The sequence below is a fragment of the Crocodylus siamensis genome, chromosome 14, assembly GCF_052110815.1.
Source record: "Crocodylus siamensis isolate JL-2025a chromosome 14, ASM5211081v1, whole genome shotgun sequence".
NCBI classification, from domain to species: Eukaryota; Metazoa; Chordata; order Crocodylia; family Crocodylidae; genus Crocodylus; species Crocodylus siamensis.
In genome coordinates, this window is record NC_143408.1 from 10,386,083 (window position 1) to 10,411,951 (window position 25,869).

General features: G+C 50.4%; 1 protein-coding gene across 1 annotated transcript in view; it reads right to left on the reverse strand.

Annotated features, from left to right (window-relative positions):
- FBN3 (fibrillin 3) overlaps positions 1-25,869 on the reverse strand; it is a 262,268-nt gene that overhangs the window by 20,365 nt on the left and 216,034 nt on the right. The window contains exons 36-52 of the mRNA XM_090027836.1: positions 25,317-25,439; positions 24,270-24,431; positions 23,512-23,580; positions 23,084-23,209; positions 22,407-22,532; positions 21,345-21,494; positions 13,934-14,005; positions 11,359-11,484; positions 10,099-10,224; positions 8,141-8,266; positions 7,726-7,842; positions 7,398-7,526; positions 6,100-6,219; positions 5,165-5,290; positions 4,646-4,798; positions 1,392-1,457; positions 8-133 (exon numbers count right to left, since the gene is read on the reverse strand). Coding sequence (XP_089883962.1) covers positions 8-133; positions 1,392-1,457; positions 4,646-4,798; positions 5,165-5,290; positions 6,100-6,219; positions 7,398-7,526; positions 7,726-7,842; positions 8,141-8,266; positions 10,099-10,224; positions 11,359-11,484; positions 13,934-14,005; positions 21,345-21,494; positions 22,407-22,532; positions 23,084-23,209; positions 23,512-23,580; positions 24,270-24,431; positions 25,317-25,439 — 2,043 coding nt within the window. The remainder of the gene's footprint in view (positions 1-7; positions 134-1,391; positions 1,458-4,645; positions 4,799-5,164; positions 5,291-6,099; positions 6,220-7,397; positions 7,527-7,725; positions 7,843-8,140; positions 8,267-10,098; positions 10,225-11,358; positions 11,485-13,933; positions 14,006-21,344; positions 21,495-22,406; positions 22,533-23,083; positions 23,210-23,511; positions 23,581-24,269; positions 24,432-25,316; positions 25,440-25,869) is intronic.

Sequence of the window (25,869 nt, forward strand, 5' to 3'; positions counted from 1 at the left end):
CACTTACCAACACAGTTGACTCCAGTGTAGTCCAGGTTATACCCAAAGGGGCACTCACAGCGGAAGGAGCCATCAGTGTTAATACATGCCCCATTTATGCAGATGCCCAGGTTCTCAGAGCATTCATTCACATCTGAAGTGGAAACCAAAAGAAACTTTGAAATTCCTGATTCATTAGTAGCTTTCCATACACTGGCACTAAATGCATCCAGGTGCTGAGAATAGCTCCCTTGTGAAGACAGGGCTCCATGGCTACAGACTAAGGATTGTGGGGCAAACTATGGGGCCTCGCTCACGGAAGTAAGTGGGAATTTGGCTTCAGGAAGGATTGAGTAAGAACTGAGTGAGGTGCCCCAGGTACAACAGGAAGGATCCTGAGCCCACAGAAAGCACAGAGAGCTCCTGGCGCAGGAACTCAGCATGTCCACGACACAAAATACATGAGCCTGACTACTTCTTGGTCTGGAACAAAAGGCATGTTGCTCCCTGGTACATTTTGTCCATTACATCATTTGGCCCATGTGTAATAGTGGGCCCTTACCCTATTAGCCCTTTAAATGGACTGTTTTGAATGGCGACAGAAAGAGTTAGGCCTAGGGCACATAAATTCAGCTCCAGAACAGGAGAGGGACAAGACTGGCCCAGATGAGGAGCTCCTAGTAAACCTCTGCACTCCCAGGGATTACAGGCTGGAATAGAAGCCTGCTACAGGCTGTCGGTAGGGAGCCTGCAAGCCAGAAAGGGGCATGCAAAGAAAAAAAGCCCCTTTTGCTGTTAAGAGGCTCATTTAATAGAGTGGTTGATGACTACATGTTGAGGGCTCACAGCCCTGTGGGCTCCTTGGGACTTTGTGCAAGCAGGCTACCAGAAGCCCCTTGGGCTGATAGCAGCATGTATCGCGCTCTAGAAGAGCTACTGGGGGGTGGGAGGGGGTTACTGTAAGTAGGCCAAGAAGGGAGGAAAGCAGAATACACCAAGACCCGACAATCCTGGCATGCTGGCCTACAGTAAGAGACTCAAGGAGGACTGCAGCCCTGAGCAGCCTCAGTTGGGGGAACTGCTCAGATCTGGGTGGCCTTATTTGGTGAGACAGATGGCCCTAGGGGACTTAACTGGCAGGCAAGTAAGGGCTTAAATGGGACCATAACAACTACTGGGCCAGCTAAGGATGCCGCAAGAGTGGGGAGAGACACCTAGTATTTAAACTGAGGGCTGCCTCCTAAATTTAAACTGATTACCAACTAAAGCATGGAAGGCAAAATGAAGGCGGTAACCTACTGAGGAGCCAGAGCACTTAATAGACCCCAGCTGACAGGCAGGGGGAATAAAGACCTATGAGGAAGCTCAGGAAGGCTTGTTACACCATGATGTTCACAAAAATCTTGCCTTACCTTCTCGGGTATCGCCTGGGCCAGGAATGGCCCCATGGCCATATGGACACAGCTCCTGAAAGGCAACTGGGAAAAATGAGAAAAGTGAGATGTGCTAAAAAGTGCTCCCAACTGCTGCAGCTGGAATACACGTCACAGAGCCCCTTAGGGAAACCCTGCCTGGGCTAGTGACAAGGCTTTGTACAAAGATAACTCATAGGGTGCTTAGGGAATTAGCTGGAGTCATAGCAGAGCTGCTGGAACAACTGTTTGAGCACTTGTGGTGCTCTGGCCAGGTCCCAGAGGATTGGAAAAGGGCCAGTGTGGTCCCTATTTTCAAGAAGGGGAGGAAGGAGGAACCAGGTACCTATAGGCTGGCCACCTCTATCCTTGGCAAGAACTTCGAGAAAATTGTTAAGGATCACATTTGTGGGGGTCACAGAATCATAGAAGTCGGGTCGGAAGGGACCTTGTAGATCTTCAAGTCCGACCCCCTGCCTGGGCAGGAGAAAAGACTGGACTCAAATGAGTCCAGCCAGGTAGGCATCAAGCCTCTTCTTAAAGACCCCCAGGGTAGGTGCCAGCACCACTTCCCTAGGAAGTTGGTTCCAGCTCCTAGCCGCCCTAACTGTGAAGTAGTTTTTGCAGATGTCTGATCTAAATCTACTCTCTAATAACTTGTGTCCATTGTTCCTTGTCATGCCAGGGGGTGCTAAGGGAAACAGCATCTCCCCTAAACCCTTCTGGTCCCTCCCCAGTGAGTTTATAGACAGTCACCAGGTCCCCCCTCAGCCTTCTCTTGTGAAGGCTGAACAGGTTCAAGTCCCGCAGTCTTTCAATGTAGGGTCTGCCCTGTAGTCCCCAAATCATGCGTGTGGCCCTCCTCTGGACCCTTTCAATGTTGTCCACATCCCTCCTGAAGTGTGGCGCCCAGAACTGGATGCAGTACTCCAGCTGTGGCCTGACCAGTGCTGCATAGAGGGGGAGGATCACCTCCTTGGACCTGCTCGAGATGCATCTGTGGATGCACGACAAGGTCCAGTTAGCCCTGCCAACCGTGACCTCGCATTGTCGGCCCATGTTCATCTCGGAGTCAATAATGCCTCCAAGATCCCTTTCCGCCTCCGTGCTCTCACGAAGGGAGTTTCCCATTCTATAAGTGTGCTGCTGGTTACTACTGCCCACGTGCAGCACCCTGCACTTGTCAGTATTGAAACGCATCCTGTTTTTGTTAGCCCACTCCTGTAACCTATCCAGGTCTTGCTGCAGTCTTTCCCTCCCTGCTAGCGTGCTCACCTCACCCCAAATTTTGGTATCATCAGTGAATTTAAACAGGTTGCATTTCACCCCATTGTCCAAATCGCTGATAAAGAAATTGAACAGCGCGGGCCCCAGGACCGAGCCCTGGGGGACTCCGCTGCCCACTTCCCCCCAGGTTGAATATGACCCGTCCACCACCACCCTCTGAGTACGACCCTAGAGCCAATCTGCAATCCATCTGACTGCGTAGGCATCAATGCCACAGTCGCCTAGTTTTTTAATGAGGATGGGGTGGGTAAAATGATGCTAAGGGGCAATCAGCATAGGTTCATAGCAGGCAGATCCTGCCTGACTAACCTGGTTTCATGTTACAACCAGGTCACAAAATGCTTGGATGAAGGAATGGGGGAGATGTTATTTACTTAGATTTTAAAAAGGCCTTTGACACAGTGTCACACCCAATTCTTAAAAATAAACTAAACAGTAGCAATGTAGATTATTACACAGTCCGGTGGGTAGAACTATGGGACGCAGCCAGACAGTGGTGGTGGACAGGCTGGTTTCTACCCAGAGAAATGTGGGCAGCGGAGTCCCCCAGGGCTCTGTCCTGGGACCAGTACTATTCAATATCTTCATTACTGACTTGGACAAAGGAGTAGAAAGCACCCTGTCCAAGTCTGCTGAGGACACCAAATTATGGAGGGAGGTACACAAACTAGATGGCAGGGAGAGAATCCAGGCTGATTTGGACAGGTTGGGGAAATGGGCCGAACAGAATAGGATGCAGTTTAACAAGGATAAGTGGCACGTGTTGCACCTGGGGAGGCAGAATCATCAACACTCCTACAGCCTGGGAGGTACCACTCTAAGTAGCACAACTGCGGAAAGGGATTTTGGAGTCACAGTCAACTCCAAAATGAACACGAGTCACCAGTGTGATGGGGTAATAAGTAAAGTTAACTGCACCCTTTCTTGCATAAGTAGGTGCATCGCAAACAGGTCTAGGGAGGTGATACTTCCCCTCTGTGCAGCACTGGTCAGGCCACAGCTGGAGTTCTGTGTCCAGTTTTGGGCGCTGCACTTCAGGAGGGATGTGGATGGCCTGGAGAGGGTTCAGAGGAGGGCCACTCATCTGGTTAAAGGCCTACAGAAAAAACTCTATGTGGACTGATTGCGAGACCTGAACCTTTTTAGCCTCCGCAAAAGGAGGCTGAGAGATGATCTCGCAGCTGCCTACAAACTCATTGGGGGAGGGGAGGGGGGCAGCAAGAAATAGGGGATAAAATGTTTACCAAGGGACCTGCTGGGGTAACTAGAAATAATGGCCACAAACTGGAAGAAAGCCAATTCAGATTGGACATCAGGAAAAAATTCTTTACAGTGAGGGCTACCAAAATATGGAATAAGTTTCCAAGGCAGGTGGTGCTTTCCCCCACCTTGGGGGTGTTTAAAAGGAGATTGGACAGACACCTGGATGGGGTCACCTGACCCCAGTACTCATTCCTGCCCAGGGCAGGGGGTCAGAGATCTAATAGGTCCCTTCTGACCCTAACATCTATGAAACTATTAATGACTGATGATTACACTGCTCATTATATACCACCTGCCAGAAGCCCAAGGGGTGGGGAAATAAACAGCACCTTTCTTGGGTATCAGAGTCACAAAGGGGTGCAATGACTTGTCCAAAGCCATCCACAGAAGTGACAGCAGAGCTGAAAACAGAACCCAAGATCCTGAAGGCTGAATGTTCCCTTTCCCCCTGCCTGAAAGAGAAAGCCTCCAGTCTGAGTGCTGCAACCAAGTGATGAACATTTGCTTTCAAGGGCACCATTTCCCTCATGGGATCCCTGCACTAGCAGGGGTGTCCACACTCCAGGGTGCACAGAGGCTCCTATTCCTCACAGCGCTGCCTGTGCTCCTTGTTGCATCTGTTGCACCTCATTCCCACAGCTGCAGCCTCCCCACCCTACAGCAGTTCTTGGTGATACATGACACAAGGGGCCTGAGCCACCTACCATTCCCTTCTTGAGGGCACAGCTCACATGGGTCACCCCAGCCCTCTCCAGGCATCTTGCTGCAGCAGCACCGGGCTTTGGTGGTATTGAAGGCCTTGGGGACGGAGCATTTCCCGTTATCAAAGCGGGTGAAGCAGAAGCTCTGGCGAGTATCTGCAGCGGGATGGAGCAGAGCACGAAAGACATGCATAGGCAGGCTCAGTGTATCAGACATTCCCTCCCAGACTTGGGCTGTGGCACAGATCGGCTCCCAAAGGACAGAGGCCCTGGCTCTTGCAGAGCAGTGTAGGAGGTGACGCTGGGTTGACACTCTTCTCCTGAGTGCTCCCTGGGGCCCACTGCGCTCTGGGGACTCTCTTGTGTCTGAGCACATGCAGAGGCCAACCCAGTCACAGCTGACGTGAGGATGCAGCACCAGATGTCACAGGAAGCACTTCTGCAGTCTTTCCCAGCTGGTGGGCAACACCCCCGACTTGCCACTGACCTCACTGGCTTGTAGGCAAGGCTACAGACACTCACCAAAGCACCTGCGGCCATTGTCAGACAGGACAAAGCCAGGGGGACAAATGCACTGGAAGCTGCCGGGGGTGTTGGTGCAGGTCCCAAATAGGCAGATGTTGGGCTCCTCTTCGCACTCATTGATATCTGGGAGAATGGGGGACATGAGGGGGTATTTATTACACACGGACTCAAACAAACATCTTGTAACTCTTTCCATTAACATTACACTGGTGGATGTAAGGGCCATGTGGAGCTAGGAGTGGGGTAAGTCTGACCCATGCTGGAAGATGGGAAGTAGCACCTACAGCCCATTTCTTGGCAGGCTCTCCTGGACAATACACTTCTGTTAGCCTTGCAAAGCACTTGCCTGGTCAGCACTGCCCACTCCTGAGACTAAGCTTGTCCCCTCGGCCCATCTTCCCAGCACAATGCAGGGTGCAGACACTGTGCTGCTGCCCGTAGGGCCCAAAGTCGCCTGGTATCTGACCTGCTCCAGACATCAGAAACCTGAGTTGCACAGCCTCACAGCTCCCCATGAGAGGCAGGGCCATGGAGCTCTTTTCCTACTGCACTGTGCAGGCCCCTCCTTACACAAAGACAGAATCAGTGGGAACCATTCAGAGAGCTGTGGCCCAGCTGGCCAGGCCTAATTATGCCCATTAGACTGCAGCAACGTGCACATCTTCCCCAGCCTCCCACCTGACAGTTCACTATAATGAAAATCCTCCCAGTGACTGTGAGGTGAGGCATCTGTCAAACACTTTTTTTCAGAGGGTGCCAGGCCCCACTCGCTCTGCTCCTAATTTGCTGTAGAGATGAGGTTTTGGGCACTGCCTGTATCTCTGCTGCCCATGAAATGCTGGCTTCACCAGATGGGGCAGTGGTTACAGCCTGAAGGCATGGACAGTACTGGACCCTTGGTACCGGAGACTGAATAGAGGAATCAACGTTACCGATGCAGTTGTCATTCTGCACCTCGTACCCCGGGGGACAGATACAACGGAAAGAGCCTTCCAGGTTTTGACATGTTCCAGGAGAACAGGTCCCAGGCAGGCTCACACACTCATTAATGTCTGCAAATAAACAGAGGGGAAAATGACAGATAAATCTTTATAAAATGAAGGCACCCAAAGGGTTGAGCTCTAGCTGCTTAGAAATGTATGCCACTTTGGCACACAGGGGAGTGTTCCAGGCAAGGACTGATGCCCCAACCGTGCTCCTGCCCAACAGGTCCTGCATGGGCTGAAGAGGAAATGGAGCTAGAAAACTCCACTTCCATCTTTTAAACCCTAAGGGCAAAGGTCCCAAGTGAAGTACTCACTTTGCAATCTGCAGCTGATGTGCCCACAGCTAGGCACTAGGTATTGGAACCTCTTGCACAAAGAAACAGGGAACGGGATGTTTTATGTATACATGTGTCCCGCACTGCAACCTTAGCAGTGCAGCCAGGTGCCTGGGTTAGTAACAACACATCCTTCTAGCCAGATTATGGCAAGATCATGACACCCCAACCACAGGATACCGCCGGTGTTCAAATTAATCCCTTAAAGGACTCAGGCTGAGAATATAAGGGGCTCATGGTCTCCCTGATGAATATGATTATGGTTCTCTGCAATACCTGCTGTCTATAAGGCTCTGTTTACCTGCGGTTTGCACAATGTGGTATTGGACATAGTGCAATCTTTGCCTGTCTGAGGCAGGGAGAGCCTCAGGTGCTGCTGGGAACAGCGTGTGTGGCTTTTGGTAGCCAGTCAGATGACAGGGCTTTGGCTGTGGAGGTTATATTGCCCTGCAGGTGGCCTGGGATTTCTGGCCCTAAAAGTGGTCTCAATTCAGGGAATGAAGCTGGGAAATTTGCTAGCCGATCCCTCTGAGAGCAATAAACTTAGAGAAAACAGTCTGTCCAAGAGGACTGGATCAGTGCCTTCATTTTTGACTAAAGCAGCTTCTGCAATAAAAGGGTCAACTCTCTGTAGCTGAGGATTGTGCAGTGGTGTGTGACCTCAACCCCTCCCTAGTCTACAAACACTGGGCACTGGGAGCTCTCCTTGCTGGGACTAGAGCTCCACATCTCAAACCCACAATGTCTTTCAAACCTGAGTTTTGCCGGTGCTCAGGAGTTCTACACGCACCACCAGGAGTAAAGACCTTACGTTACGGGGTGCTTTGCAACCAAAAAGATGGCTGACTCGTGAGCAGGAGGTACCCAAGCATTATAGTGCTATTACCCGAGATGTGCCCAGACACTCACCAACACAGTTTTTCCCATCTGGGGTCCGGTCGTAGCCTTCCTGGCACAGACACTGGAAGGACCCAATGCTGTTTATACACTGGCCGTTCCGACACACCTGCCCCACCAGGGACGAGCACTCATCGATATCTGCACAGGGTACAAAAGATATGCACAGTGGAGTGCGAGATGCAATGCAACAACTCCACTGGGCTGGTTGTATGCCACCCAACTGTTTTCTCTACAGCTGGTTTTGGGTGCGACCCCAAACTAAATAGTGATACACCTGCAACTGTGTGTGACAGTAGACTCTAATACTTCTGGAGCTGGCACTTGTACGCGCTCTTACCCATGCAATCGTTGTTGTGTGTTAGCTCAAAGCCAGGGAAGCACAGGCAGTTGTAGGAACCCACTGTGTTCTTGCAGGTGCCATTTCCACAAGGCTGCCGGTCACATTCATCAATATCTGAGGAGAAAAGCATGACAACAGGTCAAGGGCTGAGCCGTTTCTGGCTCTGGGTGCTCAGTTACGGGAGGGACGGCTGCTTGATTTGGCAAGAGTTAACATGAGGACTCACAAACCTTGAATCAAGGTAGCATATTGGCTCGCTCTCTGCCAGGCAGTGGCAGTTTCAGTTACACAGCACCAAGCCATTAAGTCCCCAGAAAGTTTTTACTCCCATGCTAGAACAGATTTAAGTGTCCCCGAATGTCAAAGCGGCCCGGTACAACATTTGCATGGCTGCTGCCCCATCCACACTGACCCATGCACATGGTCTGCTCTCCTGTGGCTTTGAACCCGTTGTGACAGACACAGATATAGCTGCCCTCAGTGTCAACGCAGTCACCGTGGCTGCAGACGTTGGGGATTTCCTGGCATTCATTACGACCTGGAACAAAACGACGCAGAAAATAAGGTACAGGAAAGACTCCAACCAAATTGGAAATGCAGCTCCTCTATTCAGAAGGGGGCACTGTGTTTGTTTCTGGGCCATTACGGATTAATCACTAAACAACTGTGATTTCATCTCTCACAATTTTATCCCACGTCTTACAATATTTGACAGTTTCTTAAAGCCCCTTTCTCCCGGATTCAAGAGAATCTGAATTTTCATTTCTAAAAACAGGAAGTTTCTAGCTCTCCTGGTTAGGGGAAAACACTTGTAAGCGTGACCCCTGAAAGCGCTACTACCAGAAAGCAAAGAGCAGCAGCTAGAAAAAAGTCCCCTGGTACTGCTCCTCTGCCAGCCTCATTGGGAGGGCAGGGAGTTCACAGCCACCCTTGCAGCACTGAGTCACTGCTCGCGCACATGCACGCATCCCTTTACACAATCTTGGATCCACCTATGCCCCATGCAGATGAATACAGCCCAACAGCAGCTCTGTAGGGTGAGAATCAACCCCGTCAATGTATTACTGTAGTTCCTGAAGTTCACTCCAGGACGTGTTGTAGTATGGCAATAATCAGGACTATCTCACTATGCAGGTTGATTTAAGCACATTCTGAAATTTAAGAGATGCTCATATCTGGTCGGTTATATGTTTGGAGCTCATTGATCCAATGGCTATAAATTTGTCCTGAACTCTCTACCTACTCCCTGCTCTGCCCTACCAGTTTTCAAGATTTTCTCCTTTCAGGTGTGGGTTTTGGAGCACTCTGAAGTCAGCCTATAGAAATAACTAAGTGTGTAGGTGAACACAAGGCCCCCAGTCCTTGCCATACTTTAGCCCTAATAGCTGAATGGTTAGGACATTTACCCAGAAAGCACAGGTTGCATCTCCCCTACAGCTTCTTCACCAGAAGGGGTTTTGTTTTGGCTTGTGACTTTTCAGCACAGCGAATGAACTATTCAGCCACAGCTGAAAAACCATTTGAAAAATTCCTGACTTGTGACCTTGTGGTTAATGCACTATGCAAAATAAAAGCTTGATTTAAAAAAAAACTAACCAGGTTTAAAACTTCTTTTTGGGATGGGAGTCCTAAAACCCAGTTTTCCTGCTCCTTGGACAAGTGCCTTGACTACTTAATTCACAGACCTAAATTATGAGAGGACCCTTCTCCTCCTCTTACACCTGTTAGTCGTGGATTTCTGTTCGGCTGCATCTCTGTGATTTAGACAGTTACACTGCCAGAAAGGCCATGCAGACTTCCAGGCCGGTGCAAAGCTCACTGAGCATGCTCAGTCTCTTGACGTGCACCCCTGGGGTGCACGGGGTAACAGAATCACTACCTGCTACAAGTACTACAAATGTCACTCACACAGCTACACAGCTGCTATTTAGATGCACAAAGGGAAGGAGGACTCTACCCTTAGACATTCGGCTGTCAGGCAGACGCTTGCCCCCTGGGTCTGCTTCACTAGGGTACTCAAGCAGAGCTTGGAGGATACCAGAGGCATTTCAGTTGCACAGCCACCTTGCACAGACTAGTTTTTCTAATGTGTATTTCAGACACCAGATCATTACAGCATTTCCACAGTGGTCTCATTCCTCTGCATGCCTACAGCCCTACTAAACTTGGTGCAGCACAGTCACAGACTGTTAAAAAAATCCTGAGATCCGTAGTCACAAATATGCCAAGAACAATTAAATCCTTTCTCCAGTCCATTGCCATGCAAAGTAACCATGCAGGAAGTTCAAGCACATACTGGTCTCCTGACTTCGGTCCTATGCATTGTTTGAGTACTCCCCCGGTATAAATAGTGAACAGTTCCCATCTTACCCACACAGGCTCCACTAGGCGACAGCTTGTATCCAGTTGAGCACTCGCACCTGTAACTGCCTGGGATGTTGATGCAATCAGCATTGCGCTGGCAAAGATTCTCACCACTGCTGCATTCATCGATGTCTGAAGAGAGGAAGAAATCACTGGCACTGACTGCACAACTCCCCTTGAGCGGGCCACAAGCAAGCACCCTGGCACCTGGTCAGGCGCCAACAGACTTGCTTCTAAGATAGTTTCCCTAAAATATTCTGCTTGCCACATGGAAGGAATTTTTCTTTTCTTGTTGCTACAGGCGGTGGTGGGGCGGGAGGGGTTGTTTTGTTTTTTTTCTGTCTTTCTCAGGAAGTTTGGGTGCTGGCCACAGCCAAGACTAGGGGCATGTGACTGGGATGTACTGATGGTTCTGCTGGGACTAAAGCACCTGTGATTCCTGATTAGAGAGTCTTGCCCCTCTGGTCACGGTCAGACTGATGGCCACGTTTGAGCTCAGAAGGGAATTTTACCCTGTGGTCAAATTGGCATGGACTCCTTTGCTCTGTAATGGGGGGCATGTCCCTCTTCCTTGAATCTCTCAAGTGTGTTTTTTAATAACTATTTTCTGTCCTTGCGGCAGCAGGACATCAACAGAGCACCTGTCCCCCTGCTTTACCTGTGACAGGTTAGGGTGGTCTTGGGGTTTGTGCAACAGGGCTACTTGTACAGTTCTAAGAACAGGTTAGACAAACACTTGTGGAGGATAATTTGGATAGGGCTGATCCTGGACTAGATCGCCTCCTGAAGTCCCTTTCAGCCCTATTTTTCTATGATTTTATGAATTTAAAAAAAATACTAAGACTGTGAATATACATGCTTTGCATTATTTTTTGTTTCTGAAAATAAAAAATGTGTGTTAGTTCTGGGACTTACGGGAACATCTTCCCGTTTCGAAATCTCTGATCTCAAAAAGAGGAAACGATACATGAAAACATGTTAAGATCTTCTCGCATAAAACATACCACTGAAGCTTTTTGAAAAATAACAATCTTTTAATAACCTTTTGAGGTGGAAAAGGAACATTTAAAATTAGAATAAAAACCAGACAAAGGCTTTGCTTCTTGTAATAAATATCCTGCTTCCAATACCCCATTGGCAGAGATGACTTGAGTGTCATTCCTCATTTGTAGCAGTCAGGTGCCCCATCACCTACTGCTGGGGGCCAGCACTATGAAGAGCAAAGCAGGCAGCTCCTGGCCAACACAGCAACTACCACCTTATTACCTTCACAGATGAGCAGAATATTGTTGTAGCTGAATCCAATTGGGCACTCGCACCGGAAGCTGCCGATCTGGTTAATGCAAACGCCATTGGTGCAGATAGCAGGGATCTCGCTGCACTCATCGATATCTGCATGGAGAATCACATCCCCATGAGTAATGCGGGGAGATGGGGGACAGGGAAAGCATCAGCCCAGGGCGGGAAGGAAAGAGCGATGTTATGGCGTGTGCCCTGCTCTCCCTCCTGTGGCTGCGGGACTACTGCTGTGTTCTGGCTCTTGCTGCAGTGAATATTCACAGCAAAGGACACTTCTGGCTGACCGCAAGTGACACGAGGAGCAGAGGGTACCGACTCTCCCTTTACTGATATTGTTCGAAGGCCCGGGCTGCACTCTAGAGACTTTCGGTTCCTGACAGAGAGAGGCTGGATCCTTGCTCACATGAGCTACTTCATCTTTGGTCGCGCTCATTTGGGAAAGAGATTCCATTTTTCACAAAACGGCTCTCTCTGCACGTACTCGCCCTCTAATGTCCCTGGGAGCTACCCTTAGCCCCTGGACGAACATTCAGGAGAGGAAGCTGAATGCCAGTGGCAACTATCTTTATCAAGCTGAAATGCTTCCGGGGTGCCAGTTTAGTCATCAGACACCAGAACAGTTCGCTCCCCTACAGCCATGCATGTATGCCTACACAGACAGCAGCTTAACCTTTCACTCCACTGTCCGTTTGCTAGATGCCGGTCTTTTGGGGATGGGAGATAAATCAATGGGATGATCTCTTCCCTGTTCTCTTCAGTTTGGCATCAGGGCCTGCAAACACTTCACTAGGCCAAGGGAACCTCGGTGGGGATGAAGTCTGTTGAGTCTTATGTACCACCGGGGCTAGAGACTCCAGCTTTCAAACTTACAAACATTTGTGGACAGGACACCATTAGATTTTAGTTAGTCCAATAAAAGGTATCATGTCTGACGCAAGGGTTTTAGAGTTTTGCATTTCTTTTTGTCTCAGACAAACACAGCTACCAAATACATCCCTGAAACATGGAAGATGCCAAATTTTAGTCAATTTTGGAATTATAAACTTCATTGCTAAACAAGAAAGAAAAATTTCTACACCTCCCTACCTTTCTGCCATCTGACACCACCAGGGAAGAGAAACTGCCTTATCTGCACAAGGAGCAACTTATACAAAGGACCTCTCATGGACTCATCTTCAGCTTCCTCTGTGCAAAATGAAGTTTATTTTCTACCTAGGGGGACTTTTACCATCTTTAATTTTACTTAAGCCTGAAGAAGGGTGTGTGTGCCTGAAAGCTTGCAAAGAAAGATTTTGTTTTGCGATTTCTTAGTTGGTCTAATAAAAGGTATCATCTCTGACCTAAGAGTTTTAGAGTTTTGCACTTCTTTACAGGAGATACCTCTCACTGTATCCCTACTGGAATCCAGGCCTGAAACCTGAGCTCTTCCGCTGCGGCTCTTGGTGCCTTTCGTAAGAGAGGGTCTGCATTATTAGCAAGGGGGAGGGGGGGGGGAAGCAAAAGTGCTCTGATTTTCAGGTCTGCTATCTTGCAACCTGCTGGGGCTTCATGCTCTTTGCACCAGTGTTGACAGGAATCCTGTGCTCTTTTGGCACTAGTCCTGGCCGCCCCAGGCCCTGGTCCTGCCTGTGGGAGTTTCTGGTTCTCTTCTGTACTGACTGCAACAGCTGTGCTGGGACTCCATGTTTATAGTGTCTCTCACATCCGGGTCTCAGTTTTGCTGGTGGGGCTATTACCGCTCACCTGGGCTCTGGCAACTGTACCTGTTTATTTCTGAGTTACCACGAGTTATTAAGACCTTGTTACCTTCTGCAGAAAGGCAGGGGGAACACTGAGAACTGAACGTGCTTTGCACCATCCTTACCCTATTTTTATCAGGAGCTCGATAATGGGTCTAAGATTGCCTATGAGCCACAGTCACGTGGCAGAGCAGAGATTTCTATGGTAAAGGGGAGGTCATTTGTGTGGGAGATGGGACCTTCTCAGGGGCTGGTCTGAGGCTGTGGAGTAAATTCTTCCAAAACAAAGGGCCAGCCTCCTCCCAGGCTGCTCTGAGAGGCAAGCCCATGCCTCCAACTAGCTTTCTCTGATCTAAGGGCAGCATGGGCATTTGCACACAAAACCATTCCACTACAAACACATCTGGGGAGGACAGGAGAAAGAACAAGGAGAACATGACATCAGTCGTGCCACTAAAGGTGTTGCTGGAAGGCCTCAAAACTATGGTGGTGAGAGCTCTATGATAATCTGGAGAGAAGAGAGAAGCCTGCAGGTGCTACATTCAAAACCTGGTATTATGTATATTCCAGCATGGCCTGGAATCACTTGAGATGCTAGTGTTATCCTTAGTCAGAGTTGACCGGTTTCAACCCAAGCAATTCTGCCCCCTTCCCCTTCTTGCTTGTCCTTGCCCCCAGGCTCATGTGCTGAGGGAGATCAGGAAATGATCACAAAGACTTAAGTAGGAGAGCAGGAGGGAGGGCAGGGGAGAGAACCAATGCCAGCAGTAACTGAAGGCAGGCCCCCCCACCACTGTACTCACCAATTGGCTTCCCAGTGTGAATGTCAATGATAAATCCAGGGGCCTGGTTTCCACAAAGGATCTGGTACTCAGCTAGAAGGGAAACAAGGTCACACCTAGAAGTCAGCAGATGTACCAGCTATGGGTGCCAGGATACAAGGTGAGGGGTGAGGAACACCATGTAGATATGCACATGGGGATGGAACTGGTGGAGGAAGTCATACCCGAGAATGAGGAGACCACAGATACAGAAGAAAACATCTATCCTGCTACCAGCTGGGGTCTATGCTCCCTTACTCCAAGGCCTGACATCTTAGACACACACACAGGCATGGCATATCCACACCTCCACTGCACATACACACTCATTCATTTGCACACTTCACACTCAATGCACATCTGGACATAGGCACACCCACTGCACCACACCTTGATGCATAGACTGCCAGCACACACACAAGGCAAACCGGCCTGATGAATTTCATCCCAGGGTCCTGAAGGAAGTGGGAGTGGGGATTATGGGGCCACAGACAATAATATTTTCCAAGTTGTGGGAGACAGGCGAGGTACCAGAGTACTGGAAAAGGGCCAACATAATGCCCTTTAAAAAAGGCAAAAAAGGAGGACCCAGGGAATTATACAATGGTTAGGCTGATATCAATACCTGGGAAGCTACTGGAGCATGTCATAAGGAAAGCCAGTTGCAAGCACCTGGAGGAGGCAAGACTGATCATGAGCAACCAGCATGGATTTCCTAAGAACAAGTCATGCCAAACGAATTTATCAGGTGCTAGATAGAGGAGCTCCAGGCCGCAGTCCAGAGACTGCATGCCATCAGGGATGGTGAGTAGGAGACAGATTCCTACTGCCAGGCCCTTCACCCCCTGGGCAAGGGGACCAAGGTCACCCTCCAGGGCAAGGGAGGACTCGGAGACCTTCCATTCTGTCCAGCCAGGGGGTTGGACCAAGGTGGTCAAGGGCCTCAAGGCCCGCCGCACCAAGGCTCCCTTCCCTCTGGGGATTTGCAACAGGCATGAACCTCTTGCAGTCCCAATAGCTCTGGCAGGCAAGGGAGGATCACCCACCCTCACTCTCTCCAAGATGAAATGCAGAGTGCTAGTCATGGGAGACTCCCTCCTGAGGGGGACTGAGAGGGCAATCTGCCGCCCAGACCCCCTAGCCTGGGAGGTCTGCTACTTCTCGGGGGCCTACATCCAGGACATAGCCGAGAGGATCCCAAAGATTCTCTGGCCCTCCAACCACTACCCTATGCTCCTTATCCATGTGGGCACGAATGACACAGCTTGGAGCAATCCTAGCCATGTCATGACAGGGCTCTGGGAGTGGGGCTTAGGGCTTTGGGGGTGCAGGTGGTCTTTTCCTCACTCCTCCTGGTTGTGGGTCATGGGCTGAGGAGGAACAGATGGGTTGAGATAGTCAACCAGAGACTGCGGTGCTGGTGTCATCATGAAGGCTTTGGCTTCCACAATCACAGCCTGCTCTTTGGTGAGGGAGGCAGTGGGCTGGTGGGAAGAGATGGCCTCCACCTCACTCCGCTGGGGAGGAGGCTCTTCTCATCCAGACTGGCTGCCCTGTTCGACTGGGCTTTAAACTGAGCCTGCCAGGGGATGGGGGGAGTACCGCCACTACAAGCCCACTGGGCAGCTTTTGTAAACCCAGCAGGCTAAAGCACTCAAGGGAACCCACCCCTGCCCCAGCCCCAGAACCATCTGTAGGGAAGGCAAGGGCCCCCAATGGGACACTTACGTGCCTGTAAACCAAGGCCAGGAGCCTGGGGACCAAACAGAAGGAACTGGTCCTCCTGCTAAACAAAAAGGATTATGATCTCATAGGGATAACAAAGACCTGGTGGGACTCTACCTATGGCTGGGCCACAGGTATAGATGGCTAAACCTTGTATAGGAGAGATCACATGGGCAAAAGATGGTGGGGTAGCTCTTTATGTCAAGGAAAGCTACGCGTCCCTGCAAGCTGACACTGGCACCCACAGGGGATGACTGGAGACTCTCTGGGTCAAAATCTGTGGCGAACAAGGCACAGGGGACACAATGATGGGAGTCTACTACAGACCTCCTACCCAGGATCAAGAACTTAACCAGGAGTTCACCAGGGAACTGGTTGAGGCTACACACTCCCGGTGCACAGTTGTCACGGGAGATTTCAGCTACCCTGACACCTTGTGGGAAGAGCACTCAGCCACATCCAAATGGTCGCAAAGCTTCCTCATGTCCGTGGATGAGCTCTAACTCAAGAAGTCTATGGACCGAGGAGAGGCAAAGCACTGCTCAACCTGGTACTGGCAATAGGGGATGACTTAATCAGCGACCTAATGATCAAAGGGAAGCTGGGAGACAGCAACCATGAGCTGATCACCTTCACCATCTGCCGTAAACCAGGCAAGTCAGTCAGCAAAGCAGAAGTCCTCGACTTCAGGAAAGCTGACTTTGACAAGCTCAGGAGGCTTGTTGGCATGGCCCTAAGGGACCACAACTTGAAGGGGAGGGGAGTTCAGGAACAGTGGTTGCTCCTCAAGCGAGCGATCCTGGAAGCACAAGCAACGTCTATCCCGTCTCAGAGGAAAGGCAGCAAAAGGACACAGCAGCCCCCTTGGCTCTGCAGGGAACTAGTGGACCTCCTGTGACTAAAAAGAAAGGCTTATAAAGGATGGAAAGCTGGGTCCACCGCCAAAGAAGGAGTACTCTGCGCTGGTAGGGAGTAAACCAGGAAAGCCAAGGCTGCGACTGAACTCCATCTGGCTACACATGTCAAGGACAATAAAAAGTCCTTTTTTAAATATGTGGGAAGCTGGAGGAAAAGCAAGGGTAACTTTGGACCCCTGCTAAAACATATGGGTCAACTGACAACCGATGCCCAGGAAAAAGCCAACCTGCTCAACGGGTATTTTGCATCGGTTTTTCACCAACCCCAAGGGCCGGCCCTGCTCAATACGGTATAGAACAGCCAAGGCGAGGGAGAACTATTACCCTTCATCGACACTGACCAAGTGAAGGAATACCTTGAGAGGCTGGACACCTTCAAGTCAACTGGCTCAGACAGCTTGCACCCCAGGGTACTTAAGGAGCTGGCTAGCATCATAGCTCGGCCACTGACATGGATCTTTGAGAACTCATGACACTCTGGTGAAGTGCCAGAAGGTTGGAAGAAGGCCAATGTGGTGCCTATCTTCAAGAAAGGGAGGAAAGTAGATCCAGGGAACTACAGGGCAGTCAGCTTGACCTCCATCCCCGGGAAGATCTTGGAAAAAATCATCCAAGGGGCCATTCTTGACAAACTGGCTGAAGGCAACTTCTTGAGAGATACCCAGCATGGGTTTGTTGCAGGTAGGTCTTACCTGACCAATCTCATCTCCTTCTACGACCAGACGACATGTCACCTGGACAAGGGAGAAGAGATTGAGGTCATATATTTTGACTTTAAAAAAGCTTTTGATTTGGTATCCCATGATTGTCTTATAGAAAAACTGGCCAATCGTGTCCTCGGCTACATCACAGTCTGCTGGCTGGGGAATTGGCTTTGAGGTTGGACCCAGAGAGTGGTAGTTGATGGAAGCCAATCATTGTGGTGCACCATGACCAATGGGGTCCCCCAAGGCTCCATCCTTGGGTCTATCCTTTTCAACATCTTCATTCATGATGTGGACATTGGTATCAGAAGTGGGCTGGTCAAGTTCGCTGATGACACCAAACTTTCAGGTAAAGCTTCCACACCCAGGGACAGAAGGGTGATTCAGGCTGACCTTGACAGGCTCAGAAAATGGGCGGATGAAAACCTGATGGCCTTCAATTCCCAAAAATGCAAGAGACTCCACCTTGGGAAGAAAAACGCACAGCATGCTTATAGGCTCGGCAGTGCTATGTTTGCTGGCACCACAGCCAAAAGGGATGTTGGGGTCATGATTGACCACAAGATGAATATGAGCCATCAATGTGATGTTGCAGCTGGCAAAACGAGCAAAGCTCTGGCTTGCATTCATAGATGCTTCTCTAACAAATCCCAGGATGTCATCCTCCTGCTGTACTCGGCCTTAGTGAGGCTACAGCTGGAGTACTGTATCCAATTCTGGGCTCTACAATTTAAAGGATGTGGAGAAGCTTGAGAAAGTCCAGAGGAGAGCCATGTGTATGATCAGAGGGCAGGAAAACAGGCCTTATGCTGAGAGGCTGAGAGCTACGGGACTCTTTGGCCTGGAAAAGTGCAGGCTCAGGGGAGACCTGGTGGCTGCCTATAAGTATATAAGGGGTGTACATCAGCATCTGGGGGAAGCCTGTCCACCAGAGCACCCCATGGGATGACAAAGTCAAACTGTCACAAACTTCTCCAAGACTGTTTCAGGCTGGACATAAGGGAGAACTTCTTTACAGTCTGAGCCCCCAAGGCCTGGAACAGACTGTGGAACATGACTGCCACCAGAGGTGGTGCAAGCACCTACTCTGGATGCCTTTAAGAGTGAATTGGACTTTTATCTTGCTGGGATCCTGTGACCCCAGCCGACTTCCTGCCCCTGGGGCAGGGGACTCGACTCGATGATCTTCCAAGATCTCTTCCAGCCCTAAAGTCTATGAAATCTATGAAATTTGATCACCTTTAACAAAGTAACTGACTGGGTGGTTGAAGAGAATTAAGTGGATGCAGGGTACTGGACATCAGCAAGGCTTTCAACAAAGTTCCACGTGACCTTCTAATAACCTGCTCTGTCTTTCACCTGTGTGGCCTGGGCAAGTGGTGCGGAGCCTCACTGTGGGCCCCACACTGCACAGCTCAGCTCCTTGCTCCCCCATGCCACCCCACACTGCCCAGCTTTGCTCCCTGCTGCCCAGCTGTGCTCCCTGATGCCTGACTCAGCCTTGCACCACCCTGATCAGCCCTACAAACTCAACCTAGTGCAGAGATTCATGCTATCTAGCTCGTGGGGATCCCCCCAGCCCAGAAATTTGGCAGCAGGGAAATAGCAGTTAGCTGCCACTGTTCCCCAGTGCCAAATTCTTGGGCCTGTGGGGAGCCCCATGCAGAGTCGTCCCTAGGAGTGTGGGGGGCCCAAAGCGTATCAGCCTGTGTGGGGCAAAGGCGGGGTGGTGAACCACAGAGCAGGGGGGTGGCGAATAGCTAAACAGTGGAGCCGGCGGTGCACCCAAAGCACGGGACCCGGGGCAGCTGCCCCACTTGCCCACCCCTATGGATGGCCCTGGCCCCATGAGCTGGATAACAATTACTCCACAGGCCAGATTTGGTCCGCATGCTGGGGGTTGAACATACCTGTCATAATCAAATGGTAGAAAGGTGAATTAGATTAAACTGATATGAAGTGGATAAACAACCAGCTCAGTAACCACAGCAAAGGTCATTTCAAATGGATCCATGTCAGAATGGCAGGAAGTTACACGGCATCCCACAGGAGCCTGCCGTGGGCTTGGTGCTGTTCAATGTGATCATTAATGTTTCGGATGCTGGAAGACGGAGCTTCCTAAGCAAATCTGCAAATGGCACAAAACTGGGAAAGACTGCAAAAACATGGAAGGACAGAAGCACAATTTAGAAAGACCCTGACTGAAAACTGGGCTAGAGGCAACAGGCTGAATTTCAACACTGACAAACGCAAAATGCTACAACTCAGGAAGAACAGAAATACAAAATGGGTGACAACCGGACGGATGGCAGCTCCGTGTAGAAGGATCTAGGAGTCTTGTGGATCACACACTCAATAGGAGCCTGTAAAATGACACATCTGTAAAAAAAAAAAAAAGCTACCACAGTTTTGGGCTGCATCAATAGAAAGATTAGATGTATGACATGGAAGGTGATAATGCCACTTTATTTAGCATTGGTTAGGCCTCATCTAGAGTATTTGTGCCATTCTGGGCTCCACCTCTTAATAAATAAGAAAGGGCCCAGAGGTAGGCTGAAGAGCTGCTGTAAAGAGGGAGAACATCTTGTCTCCACTGCTGTGGAGAGCAGGACATGTAAAAATGGTTTGAAAAGGCAACAAAGTAAGTAAAAGGAAAAAGAAGAGCTCTGCAGCCTGAAGAAGCTAGATATTGGAGAGGACCATGCTCAGCAGCAAAAAAAAAAGGCAGCAGAGCTCCATAACAAGCTTAGTTATAAAAGAAAATTCAGGCCCCTGTTAATTGCTCCATAAACTGTAACTGCCACACATTCAGACAATTAATGGAAAACAGCAAAACAGAAAACCAGCCACACAAATATTCCACAAAATATATGTAATATTTTTGTGGCCAGTTTCCATCCTGCCTTAAACTGAACATGTGGCAGGATAGCACTGTCATGCAGCCTGATGTCAGCTGCAAGACGGGACTTGGTTGAAAGCTCCCCCATGTCAACAGGCTGACAGCTGTGTGGCACAGTTCTACATGAGGCGGCACCCTACTGTTTTCAGGTGCTGAGTCAAGGGGATGTGTTGGGTGCAGTCAAGCCCGGGGATTTTGTCTGGGGCATGCCCGTATTCTTGCTGGGAGTAAAACCCAAAGGATCCTGGTTAGAGAGCCTTGCTCCTCTGCTTATGGTCAGATTAATCACCACATTTGAGATCAGGAAAAAATTTTACTCCATGAACAGATCACCATGAACTGGGGAGGGGGTTGCCTTCCTCTGCAGCAGGGGGCATGGCCCGCTTTTTTGGATTTCTCAAGTATATTTTTACGGTCCTTGCAGAGGTGGGACACTGCCAATGGCCTTGTTCCCCTACTTTACCTGTGCCAGGTTAGGGAGTTCTTGGTGTTTTGGGGCAATGTGCCCTGTGATTGTATGACAGGATTGATTGTGTAGTTTTAGAAAAGCACTTGTATGGGATGGTTTGGATTGGGTTGATCCTGTCTTGAACAGGGGTTTGGATTAGATGACCTTTGATTTCTCTTCCAGCCCTATTTTTCCTTGATTCTGTTAGATACCTATCAGCCACTGCACACCCTCCTCCCAGCTGCACATGCAACAAACAGTGCTCATTTACATGTGCACACAGGCACATCCCTAAACATACTACAGAGATGCACACACCCATGCTGCATAGACACTGCAAACTGTACACAAAGCACATGCTTAACACCCACAAGGCCCACGCATTCACCATACATGAACTCACTGCAGACCCACTGTACACAGACGCAGGGCCTGAGATGTCCAAATATCTTCAGCTCTCAGTGTACCCATCGCTCATTTCCCAGCCATGATGTGGTCACCTAGCTCCCAAGAAAGGCAGCACACATGGCTGCATGAAGCCTCCTATGGGATGCAGTGCTGTAACTTATTTCCTGCCAGGGCTATTGTTATCTGCTCTTCTCTCAGTTGGGATCCAAACAATCCTGTGCTCCATGGTCAGGGGTGGCCAAAGGGCCAAGCTCCTTCAAGGGCCCTCTCTAAACACGGTGGGGTGACTTACGGCTGGCAGGGGTGGGACAGGGCTCGCAGGGCTTGTTCCAAGCCTTGCCAATGTTGTAGGAGCAGCAGCACATCTTCTTGGTCATGTTGAAGGAGAGCTCATTCTCACAGGTGTCATTGTAGTTGCGGTAGCACACACTCTTCCTCATGTCTGTAAAGGCAGCACAGAGATCACTTCAACAACAGCACAGGGGGTGGCTGGCTTGTGTCCTAAGCACCTCACCCACAGAAGGTGTTTGGGAGACAGGCTTCCTAGCCCAATCTTGTGGGATACAGGCATGGGAAACCCTGGATAAATGACCTGAGACCATCATTTAGCAACAGTAATATTTAGCCCTGATCAGCTCTTGAATCCAGGGCTTGGGCACTGCCAATAGCTGCATGAATGGCATGGACATCTCTGCTCTACAGAAATGGAAACTGACTTCCCAACATGGCTAGCCAGGCCCAGGTGCTACATGGCTAGCCAGGCCCAACATGGCTAGCCAGGTCCCCTAAGTGAGCTAGTTGCAGAGGTGGGCACAGAGCCTACGCCACCTCCAAACCAGGCCCCCTTCCACAGTGCAACAGGCAGGGACGCCACCAGCAGTAGAGTCTTGCCCCAAAGCTCTGGTTGCTGATCCTTGGGCTTGTCAAGGGATTGGCAGTGGTCACAGACTTGTTGATTCCCTCTGGTGCTCAATACAGTGACAAAGATAGAGTGACTGGTCTCCAGACACCCTCCCCCATTCCCTGGTTTGTGTTTCTGGTCAGCTCCCCAGTAAGAAGCAACCCAGGAGTGGAAGGCAGATGGTGAGAAGCACTGCCCTGCCCTACCCATACCCCTGCAAGAACCAACTAATTAATACTATTGCAGCTGCAAGCAGGTCACCGTGGGAAAGTGACTCACCCAGGGTCATAAGCGACTCCCAGCCTGCTACCCCCCTGCTATTACGACTTTCTCACCACCCTCTCTGCTTTGACCTAGAATGCCTGAAATACCATAAGTACAGCCTGGCAGAGACCCTGCATAGCTGAGGCATCCCCAGCCCCACATCTTTCCCAGATGCAGACAGTGCCATACCCATGCAATTGTTTCCTCCATTGACCTGCATGTACTCAGGGGGGCAGACACAGGTGTAGTTGCCAAGGGTGTTGTAGCAGGTTCCAGGGCCACATATCCCAATGTGGGCTGAACACTCATCAATATCTGCCAAAACAATAATGTTGGAGACTTAACTGATAGGCAGAAGGTAGGGGGAGTGGGGCAGATGGGACAGTGCAGGGGCAGGTAAAGCACAGTGTGTGGCACAGGGCAGTGGGACAGGATGGGCAGAGGCTTGAAGCACATTCACTAAGTGAGGTCTAACATAGGGGTGGGGATTCAGCCCTGACAGGGAGCTGGGGAAAGGGCATGGTCCATCCGACCCAACAGGGAGGATCCAGTCTAGACATAAGCACTACTTTGTTAGGTTGAGGGCTATGTCAGCTGTGGAGCTCTGCAGATCTTACTCATCCTTCTGAACAGAGTGGGGGACTATCCACAGCTGGCTCTGGGACTGGGCCTGAGGCCTCTGGATTAAGAACAAAGGGAATGGAGAAAAGGGCAGTGAACACAGGTGGATCTCCTGAGATACAACCAGCCATGTGCCAACTGGGTGAGGTCACCCACGAAGGCATGCTCCCTAGCAGACTCAGCTGAGCTATGCATGTACACATGCCACACATGTACACATACACACATGCATGAGAGTGCAATACCTTCGCAGATGCGTGTATCCTCATTTAGGTAGTAGCCAAGGGGACACTCACACTGGAAGCTGCCAAATGTGTTCACACAGTTGCCCCCCTGGCACAGACCTGGCAGTTCCTGGCACTCATCGATATCTGTCAACAGAGAATGGCAGGGAAGTACTCTCATCCCACAGGGGCAGGGAGACAACAGATGAAACTTGCTGCCCCTGGACTTCCATGGAGCCGGAATATGTACAAGCTGGGGTCTGCACAGCAAAGGCTCAGAGACACCAGGCCTGTTACGTGCTACGTGGCACAGAAGGTCCAGTGAATTCAGGCCACAGGACTGGCAACAGGCCTTGGCTTGGGATATTGCGGCAGGCAACACCTCTTGCTGGTGTGACTCCACAGCCTTAGGACAGCTGGGCTTCTCCAGATGAGCCAATTCTGCTTACCCTCCAGGATGACAGTGATGGGGTTGGGCCTGAAGCCTTCTCCTCCAGGACACAGGGTCTTGTACTCCGCTGGAGAAAGAGAGTTAGGTAAGGTTGAGAGGCTCACCATGGAGCAGGGCCAAGAGAAACCAATGAGACCTCAGGACAGAGAGAGGCCCTGAGGGTTAATGTGGTGGGGCAGGTGGAGCTGCCTGACCCAATCAATCACACTCAGAGGCACCTTACCACACCCCTGCCCCCAGCCAGTGCAGCTGGAGTTAGAGTAAGGCATCTGAGCCAAGTCTGTTACACTGTACTGCAGCCTACTCACTCAACCTAGATATGCTGTGTCCTAGCACAGACTGCCACACACCACCCAAGCCCTACTATGGCCAATCTTACCTAGACCCATAACAACATATTCCAGCCCAGCCTGCTACAACCTACCCCAGGGCCCAGCCCAGTGTGTACTGACCAGGTACACCGTGCCTTAGTATATTTGGTCACACCTCACCCAGCCCCCTTGCACAGCCCAGCCCACCCCACATGGATCTGAAATGATACACCTCTGCTTGGTCTGTCGCACCCTCCTGTAACCATATGGCAGAGCCTGTTCTATCCCGAGCTGGAATGGTGAGCCCTGATGGGGCCTGCCACCGTGACCCATGAACCCCACTGAAATGCAGCCCATTTCCCTCTTGCACCTCTAATCTGCCTTGCCTTTTGGAGCAGGTGGAAGCTCGAACCCTAGCTGTGCATGAGGTTCATCCCCGACTCACTTGTATTTGCAGGAGGGCAGAGCTCACAGGGATTGCCCCAGGCACGGCCCAGCGAGCAGCAGCAAGAGGCTCGAGTGACCCCAACTCCGATTTCAGCACTGCAGGAGATCCCACCATCCCCTCGGTCCTGAGTGTCCAGGAAGCAGTTACCAACACGGGTGTCTGTACAGAAAGAGAGAGTCAGATCTGTGGCACCAAAACCCCTCCCTGCACAGCCAATGCCAGCCACAGGCCAAGAGGGCAAAAGGAAAGACCCATTTATTGTGTCAGTGAAGCCAGTGGGGTCAGTGAACCCAGAAGTTTCAGAAGATTTGGGAGACAACAGGGGAAGCCTCTTGCAGGCCCAGGAACTGTCCTCTCTGAGCACAGAAGGGCTCTGTAGCATTCGGCTTCCATAGTGCTGACGTGGTCACCTGCTATTTTTTATTATAGTTAGTGGGGCACACGCAAACAGCTGGGCTGATTCCTTCCCATGCAATGGTCCTGTTTTGCTGCAGTCAGCGGTCTTGCCAGCACAGGACACCTCATTTAACTAACAAACCCTGCTCCCATGATGGGGTATGTGTCACATGCCAGGGCACGGGGAAATGAGGCTGTTAAGAGAGGGTAGTGGGGGCTCATAGAAGAGGCTGTTGGGGTGGGGGGGGTCATAGAAGATAACCAGATGATAATAAAAACAGGCTTTTTCACAGTTAGTGTTAATCTGTGAAATTGCCATTAGCTCTGATGGAAGACAATGTAAAAGGACTCAAAACTGGATGAAGTGCTTTTCCAGAGACTTAACCTATTTCCAGTCACGTTAGACAGGCTAGTAACCTTCGGCAATTCATATCCTTCCCCACCTCCTCCCCTCTAGCATCCTTGATTCCAGGTTATGAATCAACCATGAAGCACCTGGGGTAGAGAGAAACTTTTTCCAGAGCCGGTGACTTTCTGTACTGTTGATCCCTGTATGTAGCAATGGCCAGCACCAGTGCTGCTTGGGTCTGGAACAGCTGGCTTGGACTTGGAGTAAGGGCTAAGGAGTACAGACAGGGTTGCACTCACCCACACATCCTACACCAGTAGGGTTCAGCTCAAAGTCCTGGGGGCAGTTGCACAAGTAGCTGCCTGGGGTGTTGACACACAGACCATTGATGCAGTTCACAGGGTCTGCACACTCATTGATATCTGAAGGGAGAGGGAAGACTTGTAATCAGGAGCAGTCACTGGTCACTGTGGAAAACTCAGCTATGTCCTGAAGCTGTGTACATACATGGACTGCCTCTCCACGTACCTACATGATTGGGGGGGGCACTCTAAGGACTCTCATGTGATGGGAAACTGCCCTTCCAGAGAAAGTCTCGGCCTTCTCCTAGTGCCTCTAGGGCTCAGATGCCACACTCAGTCCCGCACATCTGGATTACCGCCAGCTGACTGAAGTTTGTCAGTCACACAGAGCCATTCAGACAAAGCCCCGCCAACTGAAACTATGCATCCTTAACAACTCTTAGCTCCATCTGCCAGAGCCTTTCCCTGGCCAACCTAGGGCCGGCCTCACCACTGCCGGCGACTCTTGGCACTAGTTGCAAATGGGTTCCCCCACAGCAGTTTCCTGCCT